At 41.2% G+C, this 23,619-nt stretch overlaps 1 protein-coding gene and 1 pseudogene across 1 annotated transcript in view; one reads left to right on the forward strand and one right to left on the reverse strand.

Annotated features, from left to right (window-relative positions):
• The window catches only part of KIF24 (kinesin family member 24), a 76,143-nt gene that overhangs the window by 9,152 nt on the left and 43,372 nt on the right, over window positions 1–23,619 (forward strand). Inside the window, exons 2-4 of the mRNA XM_025358837.1 lie at window positions 8,095–8,742; window positions 12,637–12,826; window positions 23,073–23,170. Of these exons, the coding sequence (XP_025214622.1) occupies window positions 8,120–8,742; window positions 12,637–12,826; window positions 23,073–23,170 (911 nt within the window). The 5' untranslated portion in view covers window positions 8,095–8,119. The remainder of the gene's footprint in view (window positions 1–8,094; window positions 8,743–12,636; window positions 12,827–23,072; window positions 23,171–23,619) is intronic.
• Window positions 792–2,041, reverse strand: LOC112607671 (annotated as a pseudogene).

Consider the following 23,619-nt stretch of genomic DNA (forward strand, 5'->3'; position numbering starts at 1 on the left):
CCTCAGGTGATCCGCTTGCCTCTGCCTCCCAAAGTGCTGGGATTACAGACACGAGCCACTGTGCCCAGCTGGTTATAGCCTGTTTATTTTCTTCTTGTTGTTGTTGAAGAAAGCATTTTATTGAAAAATTGTACAAATAAGTTCTTGGTTTGATAGCAACAAAGGCTCATGTTCCCCCTTCCCTCCCCATCTTTGAAAAACTAAAAAAGAAAGAAACAAAAACAAAAAGTTCATCCCCATGGTACCATTCTTGACCAGAGTCTGCCCAGAAGCCCGTTCTGTGATCTCTTTCTCGATCTGCCTCACTGGGGCCAGGTGATTCTGGGGATGCCTGGTCCCAGGGGCTGCAGCACCTAGTTTTGTAGTTGGGAGAGACTGCGATAGAGCTGGGGAGGCGGCTGAGGTGTTTTAGTGTCACAAGAAGAGGGCTGGCTGACACCCCTAGCTCAATTTGGTCTCACAGTTGAGAAGGTACTTGGCTATAAATATGAATGCTGATTGAGGCAGGCTTGATCTGGGACTTTGAGGGCAGGCAGGATGACTATGGCCCAGGTCCCACAGGATGTGGAGTTTCTGGGCTCAGCATCATGGTATTTGGGGCCCATGTCCAAGTGGAATAAATTCTAGCTGGGAAGGTCCATTCAAGCACACAGGAACCCTGGTTTGTTTTTCCACCCCCACCCTATAGAGTATCCAAGGCTGGTACCTCACCTCCCCCGCAACCCCAGTAGCACCCATGTGTCTCAGAAGCCTTCAGCTGCCTCCTGCTATCCTGTGTACACCCTGAGGCCCTACAACTCATCTCGCATCTTGTCAACCTTAGGCTGGACTGGGCGACCAGTGAACAGCAGGGAGCCGCTCTGGGTGTCCCACACCAGGAAGACGAAGGGGTGGTCAGAGTAGAACAGCTTGGGGCTGCGCAGCTCCTCGTGCCCATAGATGTCCTGGTCAAAGGGGTTGCCATTTGTGTCCAACTCAAAGGCGGTGGCGTGGAACACGCTGGCCAGGTACAGATCCTTCTTGCATGGCATGTGTGACAAGTTTGCCTTGTTCTTGTCAATGGCCTCAGTTAGGCCAAGCCCAGACAGGTGTTTCTGCAGGTCATGGGAACCTCCACCACACCCTTGGGCAGGGAGATGGCGACAGCCTTCTGCATCTTCCCTATCCAGATCTTCAGCTGCTCTTTGGTTAGCGGCTTTTCAAGGCATCCAGGGGCTCCACGTGGTGGGGCATGAGGGTGATGAGGCTAGAGAGCTTGTGGTCTGGGGCATCTCCATGATTTGCAGCTTTTCCTTCTCGTTGTCATAGTAGTTGTAGAGGCCTTTCTGGTGCATCATCATGACAACCACGGTATAGGACCGAGTCATCATGAAGCCACGGTTGTCCACCATCTTGTGGTAGAATTTCTCATCCCCGTGTGACTTGAAGAACATGGCGTTGACAAGTAGGGCGCCGTCCGTGCAGTCCACGTCCTTGGTGACCTCAGGCAGCTTGCCGTCGGTGGTCTGCGTGGCCCACTCGTTGATGGACTGCAGCGTGCTGCGCTTGTCGCGGAAGTTGATCTTGGAGTGCTCGCAGTTGTAGAGCTGCTTGCTGCTGTGCACGAAGTCATCAGCGAAGCTCACTGAGCTGGGTCCCTACAGGCGGCTGCCCAACTTCCAAGTCACGTTTCGCGCGGTGGAGTTGCTGAGTGAGCGCAGCGGCTCGCCCTTGCCGGCGTGCACCTCCTCGTCGCGCAGCTGCTCGGTGCTCAGCACTGCCTTGGCCTGCGACACCGTGGTCGCCTGGCCGCCCAGCGACGCAAGCCCCAGCGACAAGGCCACCTCAACGGGCGACACTAAGATGTTCTCCACCGCCTGGTCCTTGCCATGGCCTGGTACAGGCTGAAGGCCGGGCTGGTGCTGCGTTTGGCCAGCGTGGCTGCCTTAGGGTTCAGCTTCTCCACGGTGCCAGGAGCTGCTGTGGCTGCAGGTTTCTTCACCTCGGTCGCCAAGGCCACCGCCAGGAGGCAGAAGGAGCTGAGGAGCGGGAGGGAGCGCATGGCTGGGAGGTGGTTTGCATGCACCACGGTGGACCTGTGAGGGCTGGGTCGGGCTGGGTTGGGCTGGGCTGGCGCTGAGACGAGAGTCTTGCTCTGGAGCCATGACACGATTTTACTCTTCTATAGCCTATTTCTATGTAAGTTTTACAACTTATAGCTGAGGGTTACCTATATGTTCATTATTCATGTCTTTTTTTAGGGGCGGGGTCTCACTATGTTGCCCAGGCTGCATTATTCATGTATTTATCTTGTTAAACCACCGGCTTTAGACTTGTTTGTTCTTCTCCCTAATTTTCTAATCAGGCTTCTACATGTTGAGGAAAGGATTCTTAAAGCAATCCTTTGCTCCCATGCTCCCCTAAGTCCTGAAAAATAAATCCAATAATACAATTTGAATTAAAAAATTAAGATTTTAAGGGTATGGTAGTATCCCCCCTTATTCGAGGAGGATGTTCCAAGACCCCTGGTGGATGCCTGAAACCATGGATAGTACCAACCCCTATTATAGGTTATGCTTTTTCCTAAGTCTAGAACTTTCATTCTTTCACTTAAAGGAAGCACTGTGGCTTCTCTTTGGCATGTCTGAATTGCCAACATTACTACTCTTTTGCGTTGGGGCCATTATTTAAGTAAAATAAGGGTTACGTAAACACAAGCATTGCAATACCCTACAGTTGATTTGGTAACCAGAATGGCTACTAAGTGACTGATGAGTGGGCAGTTTATGCAGTGTGGATAGGCTGGACAGTGGGATGATTCACATTCCAGGAAGCGGGAGCCGGTATTGTGAGAGATTTTAATTGTGCTACTCAGAATGGTGCACAATTTAAATCTTACAAATGTTCCTTTCTGGAATTTTTCACTTAATATTTTTGGACCGGTTGCTGAACCGGAGGACAGGTACTACTATAACTTACATTGAAATTGTCAATCTAAAAACAACCAGTAAATAGCACATTTTTTTTTTTTTTAAGACAGAGTCTCCCTCTGTTGCCCAGGCTGGAGTGCAGTGGTGCGGTCTCGGCTCACTGCAACCTCTGCCTCCTGGCGTCAAGTGATTCTCCTACCTCAGCCTCCAGAGTAGCTGGGATTACAGGCGCGTGCTGCCATGCCTGGCCAATTTTTTTTTTTCTTTTGAGACAGTTTTGCTCTTGTTGCCCAGGCTGGAGTGCAATGGCGCAATCTCGGCTCACCACAACCTCCGCCTCCTGGGTCAAGTGATTCTCCTGCCTCAGCCTCCCAAGTAGCTGGGATTACGGGTGCCCGTCAACCACGCCCAGCTAATTGTTTTGTATTTTTAGTAGAGACAGCGTTTCACTATGTTTGCCAGGCTGGTCTTGAACTCCTGACCTCAGGCAGTCCACCTTTCTCAACCTCCCAGAGTGCTGGGATTACAGGCGTTAGCCACCGTGCTCAGCCGCCTGGCCAATTTTTGTATTTTTATTTTTATTTTTATTTTTATTTATTATTTTTTTTTGAGACGGAATCTCGCTCTGTCGCCCAGGATGGAGTGCAGTGGCCGGATCTCGGCTCACTGCAAGCTCCGCCTCCCGGGTTCACGCCATTCTCCTGCCTCAGCCTCCCGAGTAGCTGGGACTACAGGCGCCCGCCACCTCACCCGGCTAGTTTTTTGTATTTTTTAGTAGAGATGGGGTTTCACCGTGTTAGCCAGGATGGTCTCGATCTCCTGACCTCGTGATCCACCCGTCTCGGCCTCCCAAAGTGCTGGGATTACAGGCTTGAGCCACTGCGCCCGGCCTGAAACAAATTTTTAATAGAGACAGGGGTTTCACCATGCTGGCCAGGCTGGTCTCGAACTCCTGACTTCGTGATCCACTTGCCTCTGCCTCCCAAAGTGCTGGGATTACAGGTGTGAGCCACTGCGCCCAGCCAGAAAGCACTATTTTTACTTTAGGAGTTTGCTTCGAGTTTTTAAAAATGGAATTCTGACTTAACAATGAATAACATTTTTTACATAAAGCATCTAAGATAGTGCTTGGCATAAAATATAACTCAGTACATTTTAGTTTAATCAGATCATCAAAGTAGTATGAATGTGGACTATCTGCTGGCATAATGGAATTAGCCTTTTACATAAAATGCTTTTTTAAACCATGTAAAGTGTTCAGAGTGAAGTTGGTAACAATATTGTGGATATTCGGTTTCTTAAAGTTGTAAGGACCCTGAGGATGTTGCCATTAATTTGGGTGATGGTACTTGTAAAGAATTAGGAAACTCAGAGAAAATGGCTCTATGGCCACATAAGCAGGTGTCATGGAATCTTTTAATCACTTGGTTGCCTTGGGCAAAACAGTAGAGATAATGGACTTTTCTTTTTTTTTAAAATAGAGTCTTGCTCTATTGCCAGACTGGAGTGCAGTGGCACAATCTCGGCTTACTGCACCCTTCACCTCCTAGGTTCAAGTGCCTCAGCCTCCTGAGTAGCTGGGATTACAGGCACATGTCGCCACACCCAGCTAATTTTTGTATTTTTAGTACAGACAGGGTTTCACCATGTTGGCCAGGATGGTCTTGATCTCCTGACCTCGTGTTCCACCCGCCTTGGCCTCCCAAAGTGCTGGGATTACAGGCATGAGCCACCACGCCCAGCCGATAATGGAACACTTCTAAATTTTTTTTTTTTTTTTTTTTTTAAGACAGAGTCTCGCTCTCTCACCCAGGTTGGAGTGCAATGGCACAATCTCAGCTCACTGCACCCTCTGCTTCCTGGATTCAAGTGATTCTCCTGCTTCAGGGTCCTGAGTAGCTGGGATTACAGGCGTGCGCCACCATGCCTGAGTAATTGTTGCGTTTTTAGTAGAGACGGGGTTTCGTCATGTTGGCCAGGCTGTTCTCAAACTCCTGACCTCAAGTGATCCGCCAGGTTTGGCCTCCCAAAGTGCTGGGATTACAGGCATGAGCCACTGTGCCTGGCCCATTTCTAAATATTTTAAACGAACAGAATCTAAGCGGATACTGTTCACTTAAAATATTTGTTGTGGCCGGGCGTGATGGCTCAAGCCTGTAATCCCAGCACTTTGGGAGGCCGAGACGGGCGGATCACGAGGTCAGGAGATCGAGACCATCCTGGCGAACACAGTGAAACCCCGTCTCTACTAAAAAATACAAAAAACTAGCCGGGCGAGGTGGCGGGCGCCTGTAGTCCCAGCTACTCAGGAGGCTGAGGCAGAAGAATGGCGGAAACCCGGGAGGCGGAGCTTGCAATGAGCTGAGATCCGGCCACTGCACTCCAGCCTGGGCGACAGAGCAAGACTCCCTCTCAAAAAAAAAAAAAAAAAAAATTGGCGCGCACCTATCTAGCACAGTACTCTAGCACAGGGATCATATTGCTTTTGTCTTTAATAATTCACACAGTAGTACAAGGCAGAACCATCTTATATTATCTCTGGAACAAGACTGGTAATAAATTTTTTAAAAATGAGTATGTATATCATAAATGCCCTATCAGTTTTATCACCAAAACTCTGCAGGAGTTTAGAGAGAAGTCACATTTCCCTGGGGTAATTAAGCTAGTCAACAAATATTTATGATAGTATGAATTGTTTTTTATGCCTGTAACAAATAGCATATGAGAATGTTTATGTTAAATTAAAACATAGATTGCAATATAGTTATGAGTACAGTGTTATATACAATTTTTTAAAAGGCTAGAAAGCCATCAAAATCTTAAGAAACAATTGTATCAGGTCTATTTAGGGAGACCGAGAGGGAGGAAGGGAGGTGGAATTAGAAATATGTATAATATTTTTATTTAGAAATATATTTTTAAAATAAAAAATACAGTCACATAGTTTCAAAATTTAAAAAATAAACTGTTTTAGGTCTTGCCCTGGGTGATAGAGACACCAGTGAAATAGAAATGACAATAGGAAAGGTAGTAATAACTACCAGCATTTACAAGCATACAGTAGTTTCCTTCCCATAATCACCCTCTACTACCTACTTCCCCTCACCCTTTCAAGACCACTATTATTGTGCATCCTTCAGTGATATTTTTTGTCTGGTAAGCAAATATGTAGATTTATTATATATCATTTATCTCTCTGTTTTATAAACTGTTCTGTACCTTGCTTTAGTAACAATATATTGGATAGCTTTCTTTTTTAAATAATATTTTACAGTTTACTTACTCCTTGTAATTGTCTCATAGCATTTTTTCATTAAATGGACTATCATTATTTAACCAGTCTCTATTCCATGACTTTGCTATTACAAGCAGTGCTGTAATGAATAGCATTACACTTATGTCATTTTGTACTTGTATGTATTATCTGAAGGATAAGGATAAGTTCCTAGAGGTGGAATTGCTGGATCAGTGCATTTGCATTTGTAATTTTGATAGATATAAATCAGCAGCATACAATCATAATTACCTAGGGAACTTTTCCGAAGTTCTTATTTCTGCCCTTCCTAAAACCTGGGAGTTATTTCTGGTTGTTTTGTGGTTTTCTATAGATCTGGGATGGGGCTCAGGTATCTATATATTTTAAAGTGTCTAAACTGGGCTGGGCATGGTGGCTTATGCCTGTAACCCCCAGCACTTTGGGAGTCCGAGGTGGGTGGATCACTCGAGGTCAGGAGTTCAAGACGAGCCTGGCCAACATGGTGAAACCTCCTCTCTACTAAAAATACAAAAAAAATAGCCGAGCATGGTGGCACGCACCTGTAAATCCCAGCCACTCAGGAGGCTGAGGCAGGAGAATTGCTTGAACCTGGAGGTAGAAGTTGCAGTGACCCAAGATACCACCACTGCACTACAGCCTGGGCAACAGAGTGAGACTCCATCTCAAAAAAACAAAACAAAACAAAAACCAAATCTACCACAAATAGAAAAGGCCAGGATTAGTTTAGGATGTGTTACTCAGCCCATTTAGCCTTTTAGCCTAAGTAGTATTTCCCCCAAAGCTAATTATTCAAGGTTCTTTGATTATCTTTATTACCTTACCCTCTACTTTTTCTCTATTTCTGCTAGATGGAAGATCAAATATAAATTAAAGTGAAAACAGGAAAGTTTTACCACTAGTTACCTAACTGAATTTTTGAAAACTCTGAATTATAAAACCATTTTTAAAAAGAAAATGTAGTGTATTTACTTTTGGATATTCTCATGAACTTGATTAACAGCGATATAGAGAGCTCAGGATCCTGACTTTAATAATAGACCAGGATTATGTGTTTTTACCACATTATGTGTTAGTATTCAATTAAGTATCTCGATGTTAAAAATTTTTAAAAACATTTAAATGTACAACTATTTAAAATCTTGACCTTAGTATTAATTTCCTGGGTAAATTATTTGATTCATATTCTGTACAGATAGAGATCGATGACCACCTTTTGGAATGATCTGAAATCCTGAATTGGTTGATGCCAAATTGATGATGTCTTTACTTCTATTTAACTAACTTTTGCCAGTACTCAGCAAATACAAATGCTATCTTCCTTTGAGTTACATTAGTTTATAATCCTCTGTGGTATGCCATTTAATTCTGCTTTTCATTCTGAAAGAGTTCTTAGGCCCTGCTCATTATTCATGGGAAACAGTTGTGCAGCATGCCTTGACATTAAGTTGAGCATCTAAAATTAGTCCTGCTACAATCAGTTGTTGGGAACAAGGTTTCAATAGTTGTGGCATGTGTTAAGTAGACATTGCAAGGTTGGAAGGAACTCCCTAGAAATAAGTAAGTTATGTGTTATGTACCTGTTCATTTGTGTGTGTGTGTATATATATATATATATATATATATATATATATATATATATAGTCTCTTATATTAAGAGAAGGTCTCTTTTTATTAAGCAAATTAACAAATTATGTGTTACCACAAATTCTTCATGTGCAATACAAAGCATCTTTGTTCATGCACTATGCTATTTAATCAATAATTTCACAAGAAAAATATGTTTGTTGAGAACTTGACAGATAAAACATTTTTTGCATGTTTGTGGTTTTGTGGTTTTCATTTTTTAAAATAAATAATTGTATTGCATATACTCTATTTCAAGCGAATGGCTTTTCTTTCTCTCTTCAGAGTTTATAGAAACCTATTCACCAAAATGGCATCCTGGTTATATGAATGTCTTTGTGAAGCTGAACTTGCACAGTATTATTCTCATTTCACTGCCCTTGGCCTTCAGAAAATAGATGAATTAGCCAAGATTACAATGAAAGACTACTCCAAATTAGGAGTCCATGACATGAACGACCGCAAACGTCTCTTCCAACTTATCAAAATTATTAAGATTATGCAAGAAGAAGATAAAGCAGTCAGTATCCCAGAGCGTCATCTTCAGACAAGCAGCCTGCGCATCAAGTCTCAGGAATTAAGATCTGGCCCTCGCAGACAACTGAATTTTGATTCTCCTGCTGACAATAAAGACACAAATGCCAGCAATGATGGGTTTGAAATGTGCAGTTTATCAGATTTCTCTGCATATGAACAGAAGTCCACTTACCTAAAAGTGCTAGAACACACGCTACCAGATGATTCCCAGTACCATACAAAAACAGGAATTATGAATGCCACAGCTGGTGATTCCTATGTGCAAACAGAAATCAGCACTTCACTCTTTTCACCAAATTACTTTTCTCCAATACTAGGGGATTGTGATATTCCCATTATTCAAAGAATCTCTCATGTTTCAGGGTATAACTATGGAATCCCTCATTCTTGTATCAGGTAATAAATTTTATCTTTCTTTCTTTTGAGGGAAAGTAGCCTTAGGCAAGGGCAGGCCTCTCCTTCATGTCCAGCAGACAGCATCTACTCCTTATTTACAGTAAATGAATATAACAGAAATTATCATGAACAGCTTTTGCATCAATAATAGGAATACCTGGATGTGGGAAAATTAATGAGAAATTGGGAACTTTCTAGGTGGGAGAAAGATGATATTGTTCATGTACATCAAAACAGCTGTGACTTGCCAGGATCAGTAGCAGACTTGTTTCTATTATTTATTATAGCGTAACATGATACATCTAGTACATCCGTGAAAGTAAAATAGTTAACCCTTCTACAATAGAGAAAAAAATTACACAATCCACAGAACTTTTTTAAGATTATCAAATTCACTTAACCCAACCAGGAGACTTAAAGATGCTTTGTTAAAAACAAGGGCATGTAGTTTAATTAAGTAGGTCTTTGGAGCAGTTAGTTCACCTGCACACATTGAAATACGATCCTGATTTTGAGTGCTTTCTATAGTTTCAACCCTGGAAAAAACAATTTTGGTGGTTACAAACAGTAAGACATTGTAGGTGGAGATTAGAGTTTGAGAGTCAGGGTGACAATAAGTTATTTTCACCTAGTGCTTCGAGTTAGAGTTTGAAATAAGGTCCCTAAGAGGTGAAATAACAAGTAATCCCTACTACTAACAATGATATAGTAGGAAATATGTTCTTGTAAAAAAAAAAATACATTCCTTGTTTTATTTTAAATGTTATGTATGTTAGTTATGGGAAAATAAAATTCATTCTTGAGCCATATTTTCTTTTTAAAAATACTATTATTCATACCTTAAGATAAAGTATTTGTATCTGGTCTTACATTGGCTAAGGTTTCAGAAGATCTCATAATCAGTTCTTTACTCCATAAAAATAGAAGACTCAGTTTAAACAGTAAAAATATCTTTAATAATTTGAAATATATCAGTGAATTTTTATAATATTTCTGGAAACATTTTGTTTGGTCTAGGAGATCACAGAGCATGTAATACTGTTTTCTTCTTTTAATTCTGAGAGGAATAGATTGTTCCTTGACTATGAAGGCAGATTGTTGCTATTCTGTTGGTTACCTCAGTGGTAAAGGAGTAAATACTTTCTTTTTTTTTTTTTCGAGATGGAGTCTCACACTGTCGCCCAGGCTGGAGTGCAGTGGCGCGATCTTGGCTCACTGCAAGCTCCGCCTCCCGGGTTCACGCCATTCTGCCTCAGCCTCCCGAGTAGCTGGGACTATAGGCGCCCGCCATCATGCCTGGCTAATTTTTTGTATTTTTAGTAGAGATGGGGTTTCAGCATGGTAGCCAGGATGGTCTCAATCTCCTGACCTTGTGATCCGCCCACCTCTGCCTCCCAAAGTGCTGGGATTACAGGCGTGAGCCACTGCGCCTGGCCTATTTTCTTGAATATTACTTTTTTATTGAATAATATATAAAAATCTAAATTGGAATTACTTATAAATAAAAATACCGCTTTGCATTATTTAAAAACATCAAGGATAGGATGGATATTTTAGTTTAACCATTACCATTTCATTTATTTGACTCTTTGTTTGTTTGTTTGTTTTATAGAGACAGGGTCTTGCTCTGTTACCAAGGCTGGAGTGCAGTGGTGCAGTATTGCCCACTGCAGCATCAAACTCCTGAGGTCAAGCGATCCTCCTGCTGCAGCCACCCAGGTAGCTAGGACTACAGGTACACACTACTGTCCCCAGCTAATTTTTTAATTTTTTGTAGAGATGGGGATCTCACTATGTTACCCAGGCTGGTCTTGAACTCCTGACCTCAAGTGATCCTCCCACCTAAGCTTCCCAAAGCACTGGGATTACAGGTGAGAGCCACTCCACCCTGCCCAAACTGAGCTTTTTAGAAAACATGCATGTCTTTTTGCCCCTTGAACTTGAAAACTATGGGCCTTTTGTTCATATGAGTCATCCTTGAGCCCTAGGCAATTTTAAAAAGGACTAAACATTTTCTGTCCTGTTTGATCAACTTTATATGATTAGGTTATTGATATCCAACAACTAAAGATTTTAACACAAAACCCTTATTAAAATGATGCATTAGGCCACGTGCAGTGGCTCACACCTGTAATCCCAGCACTTTGGAGTCCAAGCCAGGTGGATCGCCTGAGGTCAGGAGTTCAAGACCAGCCTGGCCAACATGGCTAAACCCTATCTCTACTAAAAATACAAAAATTAGCTGGGCGTCATGGCAGGTGCCTATAATCCCAGCTATTCTAAAGGGTGAGGTAGGAGAATTGCTTGAACCCAGGAGGCAGAGGTTGCAGTGAGCCAAGATTGTGCCACTGTACTCCAGCCTGGGTGACACAGTGAGACTCTGTCTCAAAAATAAAAAAAAATTTTTTAAATTAAAATTTTTCATTTTTGATGAGCACAGTGGCTCATGCCTGTAATCCTGGCATTTTGGGAGGCCAAGGCAGGCAGATTGCTTGAGTCCAGGAGTTCGAGGCCAGCCTGGGCAACATGGTGAGACCCTGGCTCTACAAAAATTAGCCAGGCATGGTGGTGTGCACCTGTAGTTCCAGCTACTATTGGCTGAAGTGGGAGGATGGCTTCAGCCCAGGAGGTTGAGGCTGCAGTGAGCTGTGCTCACACCACTGCACTCCAGTCTCGGTGATAGAGCAAGACCGTGTCTCAAAACAAAACAAAACAAAAAATTCTGTTTTCTTGTGAAAAATCAAACATATGCAAAAGAAGAAAAAGTAGAACACTGAATCCCAATATGTCCGTCATCCAGTTTCTTTTTCTTTTTCTTTTTTTTTAGACAGAGTCTTGCTGTGTTGCCCAGGCTGAAATGCAATGGCACTATCTCACCTGTGAACTCCACCTCCTGGGTTTAAGTGAGCACATCCGGCTAAGTTTTATATTTTTAGTAGAGATGGGGGTTTCGCCACGTTGGCCAGGCTGGTCTCGAACTCCTGACCTCAAGTGATCTGCTCGCCTCAGCCTCTCAAAGTGCCAGGATTACAGGCGTGAGGCACTGCACCTGGCCCATCGTCTAGTTTTAATGATTGTCAAGATTTTCCCACAGTACCTCAAATGGTACATTTCATTCTTTATTCCACCTGCAGTTTCATGCAAAAATGATGCATTTTAAAGTCACTAAATGTTGGTTAAGAAAATAAAATTTGCTTTAAAACATGCCATAAAAGTAGTGCTTTATGCATTATATTAGAAAATTATTTGCTGTTTTTTTTTTTTTAACCAATTCAGATCCCAGTAAAAAAATAATTTTCCAGGCTGGGCGTGATGGCTCATGCTTGTAATCCCAGCACTTTGAGAGGCCAAAGTGGGAGGATTGCTTGAGGCCATAAGTTCAAGACCAGCCTGGGCAAGATAGTGGGACCCTGTCCCTACAAAAATTACAAAAATTAGCCAGCTATGGTGGTGTATACCTATAGTCCTAGCTACTCGGGAGGCTAAGGTAGAATTGCTTGAACCCAGGAGGTCGAGGCTGCAATGAGTCGTGGTTATGCCAATGCATTCCAGCCTCCGTGACAGAAATTTTTTTTCAGCAGCCAGTTGGAGGGCTAAGAAAATCAGAATTGATGTGAAACAATTGTATAAAATAGTATCCTATGTAAGATCTCTTAGGGGTTTTTTTGTTTGTTGATTGGTTTTTGTTGTTCTGTTTTTTATGTTTTTGCAGGGGAAGAGGTGGAGTAGGGTGGGGATGGAGATAGAAGAACTTTCTCAGGGTTGACCCTTTACTTTGTAACTTTAAGAAATATATTATGCCTAATATACAGCAAAATGTACCGATACTTTGACCTGTTAAGTAATCTTGTCCTATTATTAAAAATTAAAAGCCTGTTTATAAACATATATTAGACAGAACACTTCAGAGAAACAGAATCCTTGGACTGAGATGGAGAAAATCAGAGTTTGTGTTCGAAAACGCCCCCTGGGCATGAGGGAGGTACGTCGTGGAGAAATTAATATTATTACTGTAGAAGACAAAGAAACGCTACTTGTGCATGAGAAGAAAGAAGCAGTTGACCTCACTCAATATATTCTGCAGGTATGATGTTTTCCTTTTATGTTTGGAACTAATATTATCAAGTATGTCGTTTCTTTTTTTTTTTTTTTTTTTTGCTTTTTGTTTGAGTGGTGGCATACAGGTTTCTGTTAGAACACAGAAAATCATGTTTCTGGTTTGGGTGTTGACATTCATTCCTGATGTGACACTGTTTTAAGTCATTGATATCCAGGGCCTTCATTTTTTTAAAAAGATGGTGCAATAGGGAATACAAAAACAGTTTCTCTTGTGCAGTGGAGCTACATCATATATTCACTTAACATGCTTTGTGTGAATTTAATTATACATATTCAGCAAAAAAAAAAGAGGGATGAAGGAATAAAAATAATTTAAATAATGAAGTGGAGCCAGGTGTGGTGGCTCATGCCTATAATCCCAGCGCTTTGGGAGGCTGCAGCAGGAGGATCACTTGAGCTGGAGAGTTTGAGACCACCCTGGACACCATAGCGAGACCCTGTCTCTCCAGAAAAAAATTTAAAACTAGCCTAGCATGGTGGTGTGTACCTGTAGTCTTAGCTACTCAGGAGGCTGAGGTGGGAGGATCACTTGAGCCCAGGAGTTCTGCATTACAGTGCACTATGATTGCACCACTGCACTCCAGCCTGGGCAACAGAGGGAGGATCTGCCTCTAAAATAATATAAAAATAAAAAACAAATAAATAATTAAGTAGTTGTCAACAGGACCAGTCACTGAATATATGCCCCAGAGTGACTATGAGATGTCACACAGTTGATTTCCATTCTTGCTTGCATCTCATAGTGTGAACTTCTCATCTGCTGAGTTTGAGACTTGGGTTTAATGATGAACAATATCTTTTTGGGCAGCAGGACCCACAGTTGCCAGCCATGTGCTTATTTTCATTCTCAGCTGTCTTGGGCTTATAATTAATTGGTGAAAATTGGGCTCTGAGCAGACCACTTTATACAGGGTAGACTGCAGTGGGTAAATATAATCCAAGGATATGATTTCACATCTACCATATAAGGGTTTAAATAAAACACTAATAACTCAGACATGTAAATAATGTTCACTACCTGCTAGAGTGATTATGAAGAGTCGAAGGAGAAAGAGTTTGGTATTGAAAGGAACTTACTCCAAGCTGAAGGTACCTTGCAATAATTATTTAGTCTCATAGGGAAACAGCAAACTCCACAGATGGAAAGAATCATCACTTAGGTACTCCTAAAACTGTGAAACAATTGTGAGTAATCTAAAACCAGATAATCCATCAGATGTTAAGATTTACGAATACACAGTTTCTCTTACTCTGAATCTACTTCCCTAAACATTCATATTATATTTATTCTTTCTCTCTCTTGTTCTCTTGCCTCAAAACTGAGTAGCTGGTAGAGAGAAAAAAAATGTGGTATGCTAGAAGTCACCTTAGCTGAGATCTTACATTAGTGGAATAAATCCTTTAATGCTGAAGTCAAATTTGTTAACACTTTCCCCCACTTTCTAACTTGTATTGTTCTTCTTTTTCTTTGGTTACCAAAATTGCGTTTCACAGTGATATTCAGAGTAATCCACTGAGTGTTTCTATTGGTACTAAATTATTAGGCCACTGTAAAACCAACCCAATCACTTTAACAGCCTTATCGATTGCTGATCAATGCATGGTCTATTAGGTCTCAGTGGGAGATATTTATTTTGAAAATGGACTAAATGACCAATTAGTTGTAATGCTATCTAGTTCCATGGCTACTTATAGCCATCGTAATAGCCCTATCCAATCACTGTCTGTCTAAGACTTCCTTAATGATGCCTCTGTCACAGTAATTCCCTCAAGGAGGCATCATCTTATCTTTTGTCTTTTTCTGTTATCCCCAAACACAATAACCTTACTTTTTGTCATTACCACTGGTCAATACTTATTGAATACCCATAGTTTCCATGGCACTTTCTCTGCTGTTTGAACTTTGGACCTTTGCTTTCATAGGTCCGAGTCCTTACCTGTCAATGCTATGATATAAAAATGTTGGGAGGACTTCTTTTTCTTTTTTCTTCCTCAAATATAAAGAAGAAAAGGTAGGTTTATAGCAAACTGGGTGGTAAATAAATATTGATTGTAGATTCTTTGGGTTTTATTTTTAAGCATATTTAGAGATAATAGGTTTTTGTGTTTGTTTTATTAAATGTCCTTTCTTTTCAAATCTTGTTACTTAGTAAATATGATCATATACATGTAGTATGCTATCCTACCAAACCATTAAACTTTATATCAATATAATGAGTGAAACAAGGAAACCATATTATTTCATTCTAGTCTTTTGAAATTGGCAATAAGTGAATACAAGTTTAATATGGAAGCTAATGCAGATGTCATATTACAAAGTGAGTAAGATTGGCCCACAAACACACAAAGAAGCTGTGGACCAATGGTTTTTGTCTGTTTGAGACAGGGTCTGTCTTCATCGCCCAGGCTGGAGTGCAGTGGTGTGATCCTGGCTCACTGCTAACTCCATCTCCTGAGCTCAAGTGATCCTCCCACCTCAGCCTCCTGAGTAGCTGGGACTACAGGTACATACCACCACGCCTGGCTAATTTTTGTATTTTTTGTAGAGATGGGGTTTCACGATGTTGCCCAGCTGGTCTCGAACTCCTGAGCTCAAGCGATCCACCTGCCTTAGCCTCCCAAAGTGTTGGGATTATAGGCGTGAGCCACTGCGCCTGGCCTGACCAATCTTATTTATAAATATGAATACAAAAGCCTACATAAGACATTAGCAAGTTAGTTTCAGTACTTTATACTGGCATGCAAGCATAATGCAAGTTCAGTATTAGGAAAGCTATTAACTGTGATAGGTACTATAAAAGCATCTGTTTAAACATGCAACAACCATACTTGATTATTAAAATACTATTGGTAAAATACAAATAGAAGGATAGTTGCTAAATATACACATACTCTTTTACTTAAAATCCTTTAAGACTCTTTCTTGCACTTACAATAAAATTTTTAAGTTTTAACAAGACCCTACATGGTCTGGCCTCTGCTTGCCTGTACAACCAATTTCTTAAAGAAAAAATATAGACTGGGTGTGGTAACTCATGCCTAGCATCCCAGCATTTTGGGAGGCCAAAGCAGGAGGATCACTTGAACCCAGGGGTTCAAAACCAGCCTGGGCAACATGGTGAAACCCTGTCTCTGTAAAATTTACAAAAAAAAATTAGGCCAGGCGCGATGTCTCACGCCTGTAATCCCAGCACTTTGGGAGGCCAAGGCGGGGGGGTCAGGAGGTCAGGAGATCAAGACCGTCCTGGCTAACATGGTGAAATCCTGTCTCTACTAAAAATACAAAAAATTAGCCAGGCGTGTTGGCGGGCGCCTGTAGTCCCAGCTGCTCGGAAGGCTGAGGCAAGAGAATGGTGTAAACCCAGGAGGTGGAGCTTGCAGTGAGCCAAGATTGCACCACTGCACTCCAAAGAGAGCGATATTCCGTCTCAAAAAAAAAAAAGAAAGAAAGAAAGAAAGAAATTAGCTGGTGGTTGGGCGCAGTGGCTCACACCTGTAATCCCAGCACTTTGGGAGGAAGAGGGGGGTGGATCACTTGAAGTCAGGAGTTTAAGACCAGTCTAGCCAACGTGGTGAAACTCCATCTTTTAAAAATACAAAAATTAGCTGGGCCTGGTGGCACACACCTGTAATCCCAGCTACTTGGGAGGCTGAGGCAGGAGAATCACTTGAACCTGAGAGGCAGAGTTCACAGTGAGTTGAGATCGTGCCACTGCATTCCAGCCTTGGCAACAGAGTGAGACTGTGTCTCAAAAAAAAAAAAAAAAAAAAAATTGCCAAGTGTGGCGACATGTGCCTATAGTCTCAGCTACTTGGGACGCTGAGGTGGGAGGTTCACCTGAGCCTGGGAGGTTGAGGCTATAGTGAGCCGTGATTGTGCCACTGCACTCCAAGCTGAGTGACAGAGTAAGACTCTGTCTTAAAAAAAATAATAAAAAGAGGCTGGGCATGATGGCTCATGCCTGTAATCCCAGCACTTTGGGAGGCCAAGGCAGGCAGATCATGAGGTCAGGAGATTGAGACCATCCTGGCTGGCAGTGAAACCCTATCTCTACTAAAAATACAAAAAATTAGTCGGGCATGGTGGCAGATGCCTGTAGTCCTGGCTACTCGGGAGGCTGAGGCAGGAGAATGGCATGAACCTGGGAGACAGAGCTTGCAGTGAGCCGAGATCACGCCACTGCACTCCAGCCTGGGCAACAGAGTGAGACTCTGTCTCAAAAAAAAAGCAGGAAAAAGAAAAAGAAAAAAATACATATTAGAAAAAAAAAGATGATACTGAAATCTGAAATACATCAAAAAGTTAACAGTGGCTCACTTTGGGAGGCCGTGACAAGTGGATCACGAGGTCAGGAGATCGAGACCATCCTGTCTAACATGGTGTAACCCCGTCTCTACTAAAAATACAAAAAATTAGCCGGGCATAGTGGCAGGCACCTGTAGTCCCAGCTACTTGGGAGGCTGAGGCAGGAGAATGGTGTGAACCTGGGAGGCAGAGCTTGCAGTGAGCCAAGATTGCGCCACTGCATACCAGCTTGGGCGACAGAGCGAGATTCCGTCTCAAAAAAAAAAAGTTAACAGTGGCTGAACAGCAAGATTTAAGGATAATTTTATTTTCTTCTCTATTCTCTATATTTTGTTCTCTATTGTAATTTTTATTTTGTTTTATTTTGTTTTAATTTTTCTGAGACAGAATCTTGTTCTGTTGCCTAGGCTGGAGTGCAATGGCATGATTATGGCTCACTGCAGCCTCAACCTCCTGGGCTCAAGCAATCCTCCCACCTCAGCCTTCTGAAAAGTTGGGACCACAGGCATATGCCACCACGCCCAGCTAATAGATATATATTTTTTTTGTAGAGACAAGGTCTTGCTGTGTTGCCCAGACTGGTCTCCAACTCCTGGGCTCAAGCGCTCCTCCTGACTTGGCCTCCCAAAGTGCTGGGATTACAAACATGAGCCACTGCACCTGGCATGTATTGTAATTTTAAAAATATTCCGTATTTGGCTAAGCGCAGCGACTCACACCTGTAATCCCAGTGCTTTGGGAGGCCAAGGCAGACAGATTGCCTGAGCTCAGGAGTTTGAGACCAAATAAATAAATTCCATATTTAAAAAATTTTTCATAATCAGCTGTGTTACTTTTATATGAAAAAGTAAAAATATTTGAATAAGATAGATTCACCTATTTCAAAATCAAAAGGTACAAAAGTGTAAAATAAAAGTGTCCCTTTAATCCTTTTTCCTCCATGAAGGCAAGTGGGGTTCTAAGTTTATCTTTCCAGAGATATCCTATAAATACATGTTACTTTTGTTTTATTTTATTTTATTTATTTTTTGAGACACAGTCTCATTCTGTTGCCCAGGCTGAAGTACAGTGGTGCAGCCATGGCACACTGCAGCCTCAACCTCCTGGGCTCAAGCAATCCTCCCACCTCAGCCTCTTGAGTAGCTGGGATTACAGTTATCACACCACCATGCCGGGCTAATTTTTATATTTTTTGTAAAGACCGGGTTTCTCCATTTTGCCTCAGCTGGTCTCAAACTCCTGAATTCAGGTGATCCATCCCCTCAGCCTTTCAAGGTGCTGGGATTACAAGCCCCTGGCCCACGTGTTACTTTTATAATCTGAAAAAAAACTTATTTAAAAAATAAACTGCACTTTGGGAGGCTAAGGCAGAGGGATCACCTGGGGCCAGGAATTTGAGACCAGCCTGGCTAACATAGCGAAACCCCATCTCTACTAAAAATACAAAAAATTAGCTGAGCGTGGTGGCTGTGTGCCTATAATCCCAGCTACTCGGGAGGCTGAGGCACGAGTATCGCTTGAATCTGGGAGGAAGAGGTTGCAGTGAGCCGAGATCACACCACTGCACTCCAACCTGGGCGACAAAGGGAGACTCTGCCTCAAAACAAACAAACAAACAAACAAACATGGAATTCTGATTCTGTCAAGGTTAGTGAGGTCAACATAGGTGTTGCTCCAGCCTCACTGATAAAATGTGAGCAAATGAAAGTGTGTGTGATGCAAAGGACTTTATGAATTGTGCATGTACGTTAACTATAATAATCTTGCATGTTTACATATCTTTCATGAAAGATATTTACAAAAGTACTAGGAAAACCAATATCTAAACCTTATGGGAAGGAAAGATACTAATTCCCTTAACAAATGCTTTCCGAGGTCTTTACTCAAAAGCTCAAGTTATCCATGAGCACTTTTAGAAGGAGAGGCAGAATTGCCATATACTCGCTGTAACAAAAGCAAACAAAAAAAAAATGTATTCTCACTTTAGTTGTGAGTTTTTTTCTTTTTTCTTTTTTTTTTTTTTTTGAGAAATGCTGAATATATCCACATCTATAGGTAACTATATATTTAGTGGGTTTCTTTGCTTTTGATTTCATACTTAACTATAAAAACCTATGGTGATATTTGAGCAACTAATTAATTTGTCTCCTTGCCTAGAGACCGTATATGAGATAGATATAAATAATGTTCATTAAAACCAGATTTTAGGCCGTTCACAGTGACTCACACCTGTAATCCCAGCACTTTGGTAGGCCAAGGCAGGCAGATCACCTTCAGGAGTTCTGAGACCAGCCTGGTCAACATGGTGAAACCCTGTCTCTACTAACAATACAAAAAAATTAGCTGGGCGTGGTGGTGGGCACTGTAATCCCAGCTACTCAGGAGGCTGAGGCAGGAGAATCACTTGAATCAGGGAGGGGGAGGTTGCAGTGAGCCAAAATCGCACCACTGCACTCCAAACTGGGCAGCAAAGTGAGACTCTGTCTCAAAAAAACAAAACAAAACCAAACAAAAACACCAGATTTAAAAAATATGTTTATTATTGACCTTTTTAAGCTTAATCGAAAGTTTAATGACCTCTCTATGTACCTATCACCCAACTTCAGTAGTTATTAATATTTTAGTGTTCTTAAAATCTTATCACATTTTTCAAAACACTAAAAGTTGACACGTCTTTATTATTCTTCAGATTCATTATTTTCTTACTTTGTAACTTTTTTTGTAACTTGTAGATTTAGATTTGTGTTCCCAATTTCTTCTTAGACAATCTAACAAATTTCCATTCTAATGTAATTTAATGGTACACACAACAGAAACAACCTTGGGATAGAGTGACCCACAGTAAATTGGCCCAAGTCCAGTTTTCTGGATCTGTCCATACAGTTTTTTTTTTTTGACTAGATATTTAGAGCTGGCCCAAAAAGAAGATAAGGCCTTATCTGTCATTCATGGTGTATGGACTGTCATTATGCTATACTCAGGCTTGAAATTATCAGGAGATCTTTTTTTTTTTTTTTTTTTTTATGCTTTAAGTTCTAGGGTACATGTGCATAACGTGCAGGTTTGTTACATATGTATACTTGTGCCATGTTGCTGTGCTGCACCCATCAACTCGTCAGCACCCAAGGATTTCTTAAATATATAGTCTTATATATTAGACCAACTATATATGTGTATATATGTATATATATGTGTATGTATATGTATACATACACACACCATCTTGGTAGCCCAGCTATATATATGTAAAATAATATATGTTATTCCGTGTTACTTTTATATGAAAAAGTAAAAATCTCTGAATAGGATAGATTCACCTATTTCAAAATCAAAAGGTACAAAAGTGTAAAATACAAGTGTCCCTCCAATCCTGTTTCTTCCATGAAGGAAATTGGGGTTATCTATTCTAAGTGTATCTTTCCAGAGATATTCTATAAATACATGTTACTTTAAAAAAATTTTTTTTTATTTTTTGGGACAGCATCTCATCTGTGGCCCAGGCTGGAATGCAGTGGTGCAAATAATATATTAGAATATATATCAGCCAGCATGGTCGCTCACACCTGTAATCCCAGCACTTTGGGAGGCTGAGGCAGCACTTGAGGTCAGGAGTTCCAGACCAACCTGGCCAACACGGTGAGACCCTGTCTCTACTAAAAGTACAAACATTAGCTGGGCATGGTGGTATACGCCTGTAGTCCCAGCTACTTGGGAGGCTGAGGCAGGAGAGCGGCTTAAACCTGAGAGACGGAGGTTGCAGTGAGCCAAGATCATGCCTGCACTCCAGCCTGGGCAACAGAGCGAGACTCCATCTCAAAAAAATAATAAACAAAATACATATTATTATTTTTATATATGTATAGTTGGGCTATATATATATAAGAATATATGTGTATATATTATATATATGTGTGTATATATACATAATATATACAAGCTACCAACATGCTATAAGAATATATATTCATATGTATATTCATACATATATATATGTAGTTGTACCTACCAACATGGTAAGCCTCTAAATTATGGAAATAATTACAGCTGCTGAATTAAAGCTTTTCAGACCCAATATAATGGGGTATTTTATCTCTCTTTTTCCAAATTACTGTGATTTTTCACTTGGAAGTTGTCTTGGACCCCTTTATCTCCCCAGGTCTCCACCTCTAGTCAGTTATCAAATTTCTTCTGTATCCATCTCTTTATTTCCTTGGTTATCATCTAATTTAGAACCCTTTTTACCTCACCACTGAATTACTAGTGTCTCTGCTCTCAAACCATTCATAGTGTGAAGCCAGATAAATCTTCCAGTAAAGACTGAGATCGTCCTTCCTGCCTATAGTTTTTCTTTGTTTCCCCACTATTTACTGAATTAAATATGAGCATTCTGCCCCCCAGTTAAGACTGGTGTCCCAAGACCCCTACAACACAGTCCTAATTCATTATTCTAGTATTCTGTCTCTTTTTTTTTTTTTTTTGAGATGGAGTTCTGCTCTTATTGCCCAGGCTGGAGTGCAATGGTGCGATCTCAACTTACTGCAACCTCTGCCTCCTGGGTTCCAGCGATTCTCCTGCCTCAGCCTCCTGAGTAGCTGGGATTACAGGCGCCTGCCACCACACCTGGCTAATTTTTTTGTATTTTAAGTAGAGATGGGTTTCACCATGTTGGCGAGGCTGATCTCAAACTCCTGACCTCAGGTGATCCACCTGCCTCGGCCTCCTGAAGTGCTGAGATTATAGGCGTGGAGCCACTGCACCCGGCCTCTGTTTCACTTTTCTGCTTTCTGTGATACTATATTTCAATCACATTGAATCCTTGCTATTCCCTGAACATTAATTAATTAAACAGTTAATTCTTTTTGCTTTTCTGCTTTGACTCTGTTCATACTTCCCCTGTGCCTGGAATACCTTCCCTCCTTTCATCACTACCTTTCAAATTCCTCCTCTTCCCCCATGGTTCATTCTCAGTATAGTCTTTTTCATAATCAGAGAGAATATGTTTTCCTTTGAAGTCCACATGTACTTTATCTTAAGATTCTTCTGTCTTCTAGTCATTTGCATACTTGCGTAGATTAAGATTTTTAGGAGATAAGATAGGGAAATGCTAGGGTAATGTCTGTATCCTTGGGCCCCTTCAAGTGCCTACTGCAATGTTTGTGCTACCAGCTGAGCAATAAATATTTATGGAATTAAAAGTTAAGCTGTGTAACCTACAGAATTGAGATCTTCCCCTAGAATTCCTCCAAAATTCTTTTTTTTTTTTAAATGAAGTCTCGCTCTGTCGCCCAGGCTGGAGTGCAGTGGCGCCATCTCGGCTCACTGCAAGCTCCGCCTCCCGGGTTCACACCATTCTCCTGCCTCAGCCTCCTGAGTAGCTGGGACTACAGGCGCCCACCACCACGCCCGGCTAATTTTTTGTATTTTTAGTAGGGACGGGGTTTCACCGTGTTAGCCAGGATGGTCTCAATCTCCTGACCTCGTGATCTGCCAGCCTCGGCCTCCCAAAGTGCTGGGATTACAGGCGTGAGCCACCGTGCCCAGCCACAAATTCCTCCAAAATTCTAAATATACTAGCCCTAGTTGGAATACGAGGATAATCCCCGTAGAATTCACTTTCTCTCCTAGACCTAAGGAGGATTGGCTCACTCTTGTATTTATCAATTTACTTCTCTTAAGAGAAAACAAAAATCGTGTGCCTTAGTTTTTACCTTGTAAGAACATGTCTACAGAGATCTCAAGAGGAGGCCCTGTCATTTAACAGTGATTGCTTATTTATCTCTAAGTTTGATATGGTCAGTTACTATTATTTAAAGACATATTTTGGCGTTTATCATCTGTTAACTAGAATAGTGATTAAGAAAATCCAGAATGTATCTTTTTCTATAAAATCAAATTTATTTTTCAGCATGTTTTTTATTTTGATGAAGTCTTTGGTGAAGCGTGCACCAATCGGGATGTATACATGAAGACTACTCACCCACTTATTCAGCATATTTTCAATGGGTACGATAATGATTATTTGCTTTTCTTGCTTTTTATTTTCTATTTTCTGTTAGGTCATATTTCTTTATAAATATCACATGCTTTTCAGTGCTTTTGACTTAAACATGAATTTGTTGAGCTAATGAATTTAGATTCTTCTGAAAACATGCAGTATCTCTATAGGATTTACCAAGGATTTAGAAATTTGCAGTAAAATTTCCTTTTACACTGATGATATTATTTCTCTGTGTCTAGTGGAAAAATATATTGTGATAGATAGTGAAAGGGTGTTAAAAAAAAGAAAATTATAAACTCTTAACAATGTAATCCCATCAAAGTCCTCAGAAGAAAAAGGTTCAAGTGGTTGGAGTTAGTCTGAACTTTGATGATAGGAATTATGTATTCTGGCTATAGTTTAGTTAATTTTTCTTTGGAATCAGATAAATAAGTGAATATCACTTATCAGGTTT

Source organism: Theropithecus gelada, chromosome 15 (genome assembly GCF_003255815.1).
Source record: "Theropithecus gelada isolate Dixy chromosome 15, Tgel_1.0, whole genome shotgun sequence".
In the NCBI taxonomy this organism is placed as follows: domain Eukaryota; kingdom Metazoa; phylum Chordata; class Mammalia; order Primates; family Cercopithecidae; genus Theropithecus; species Theropithecus gelada.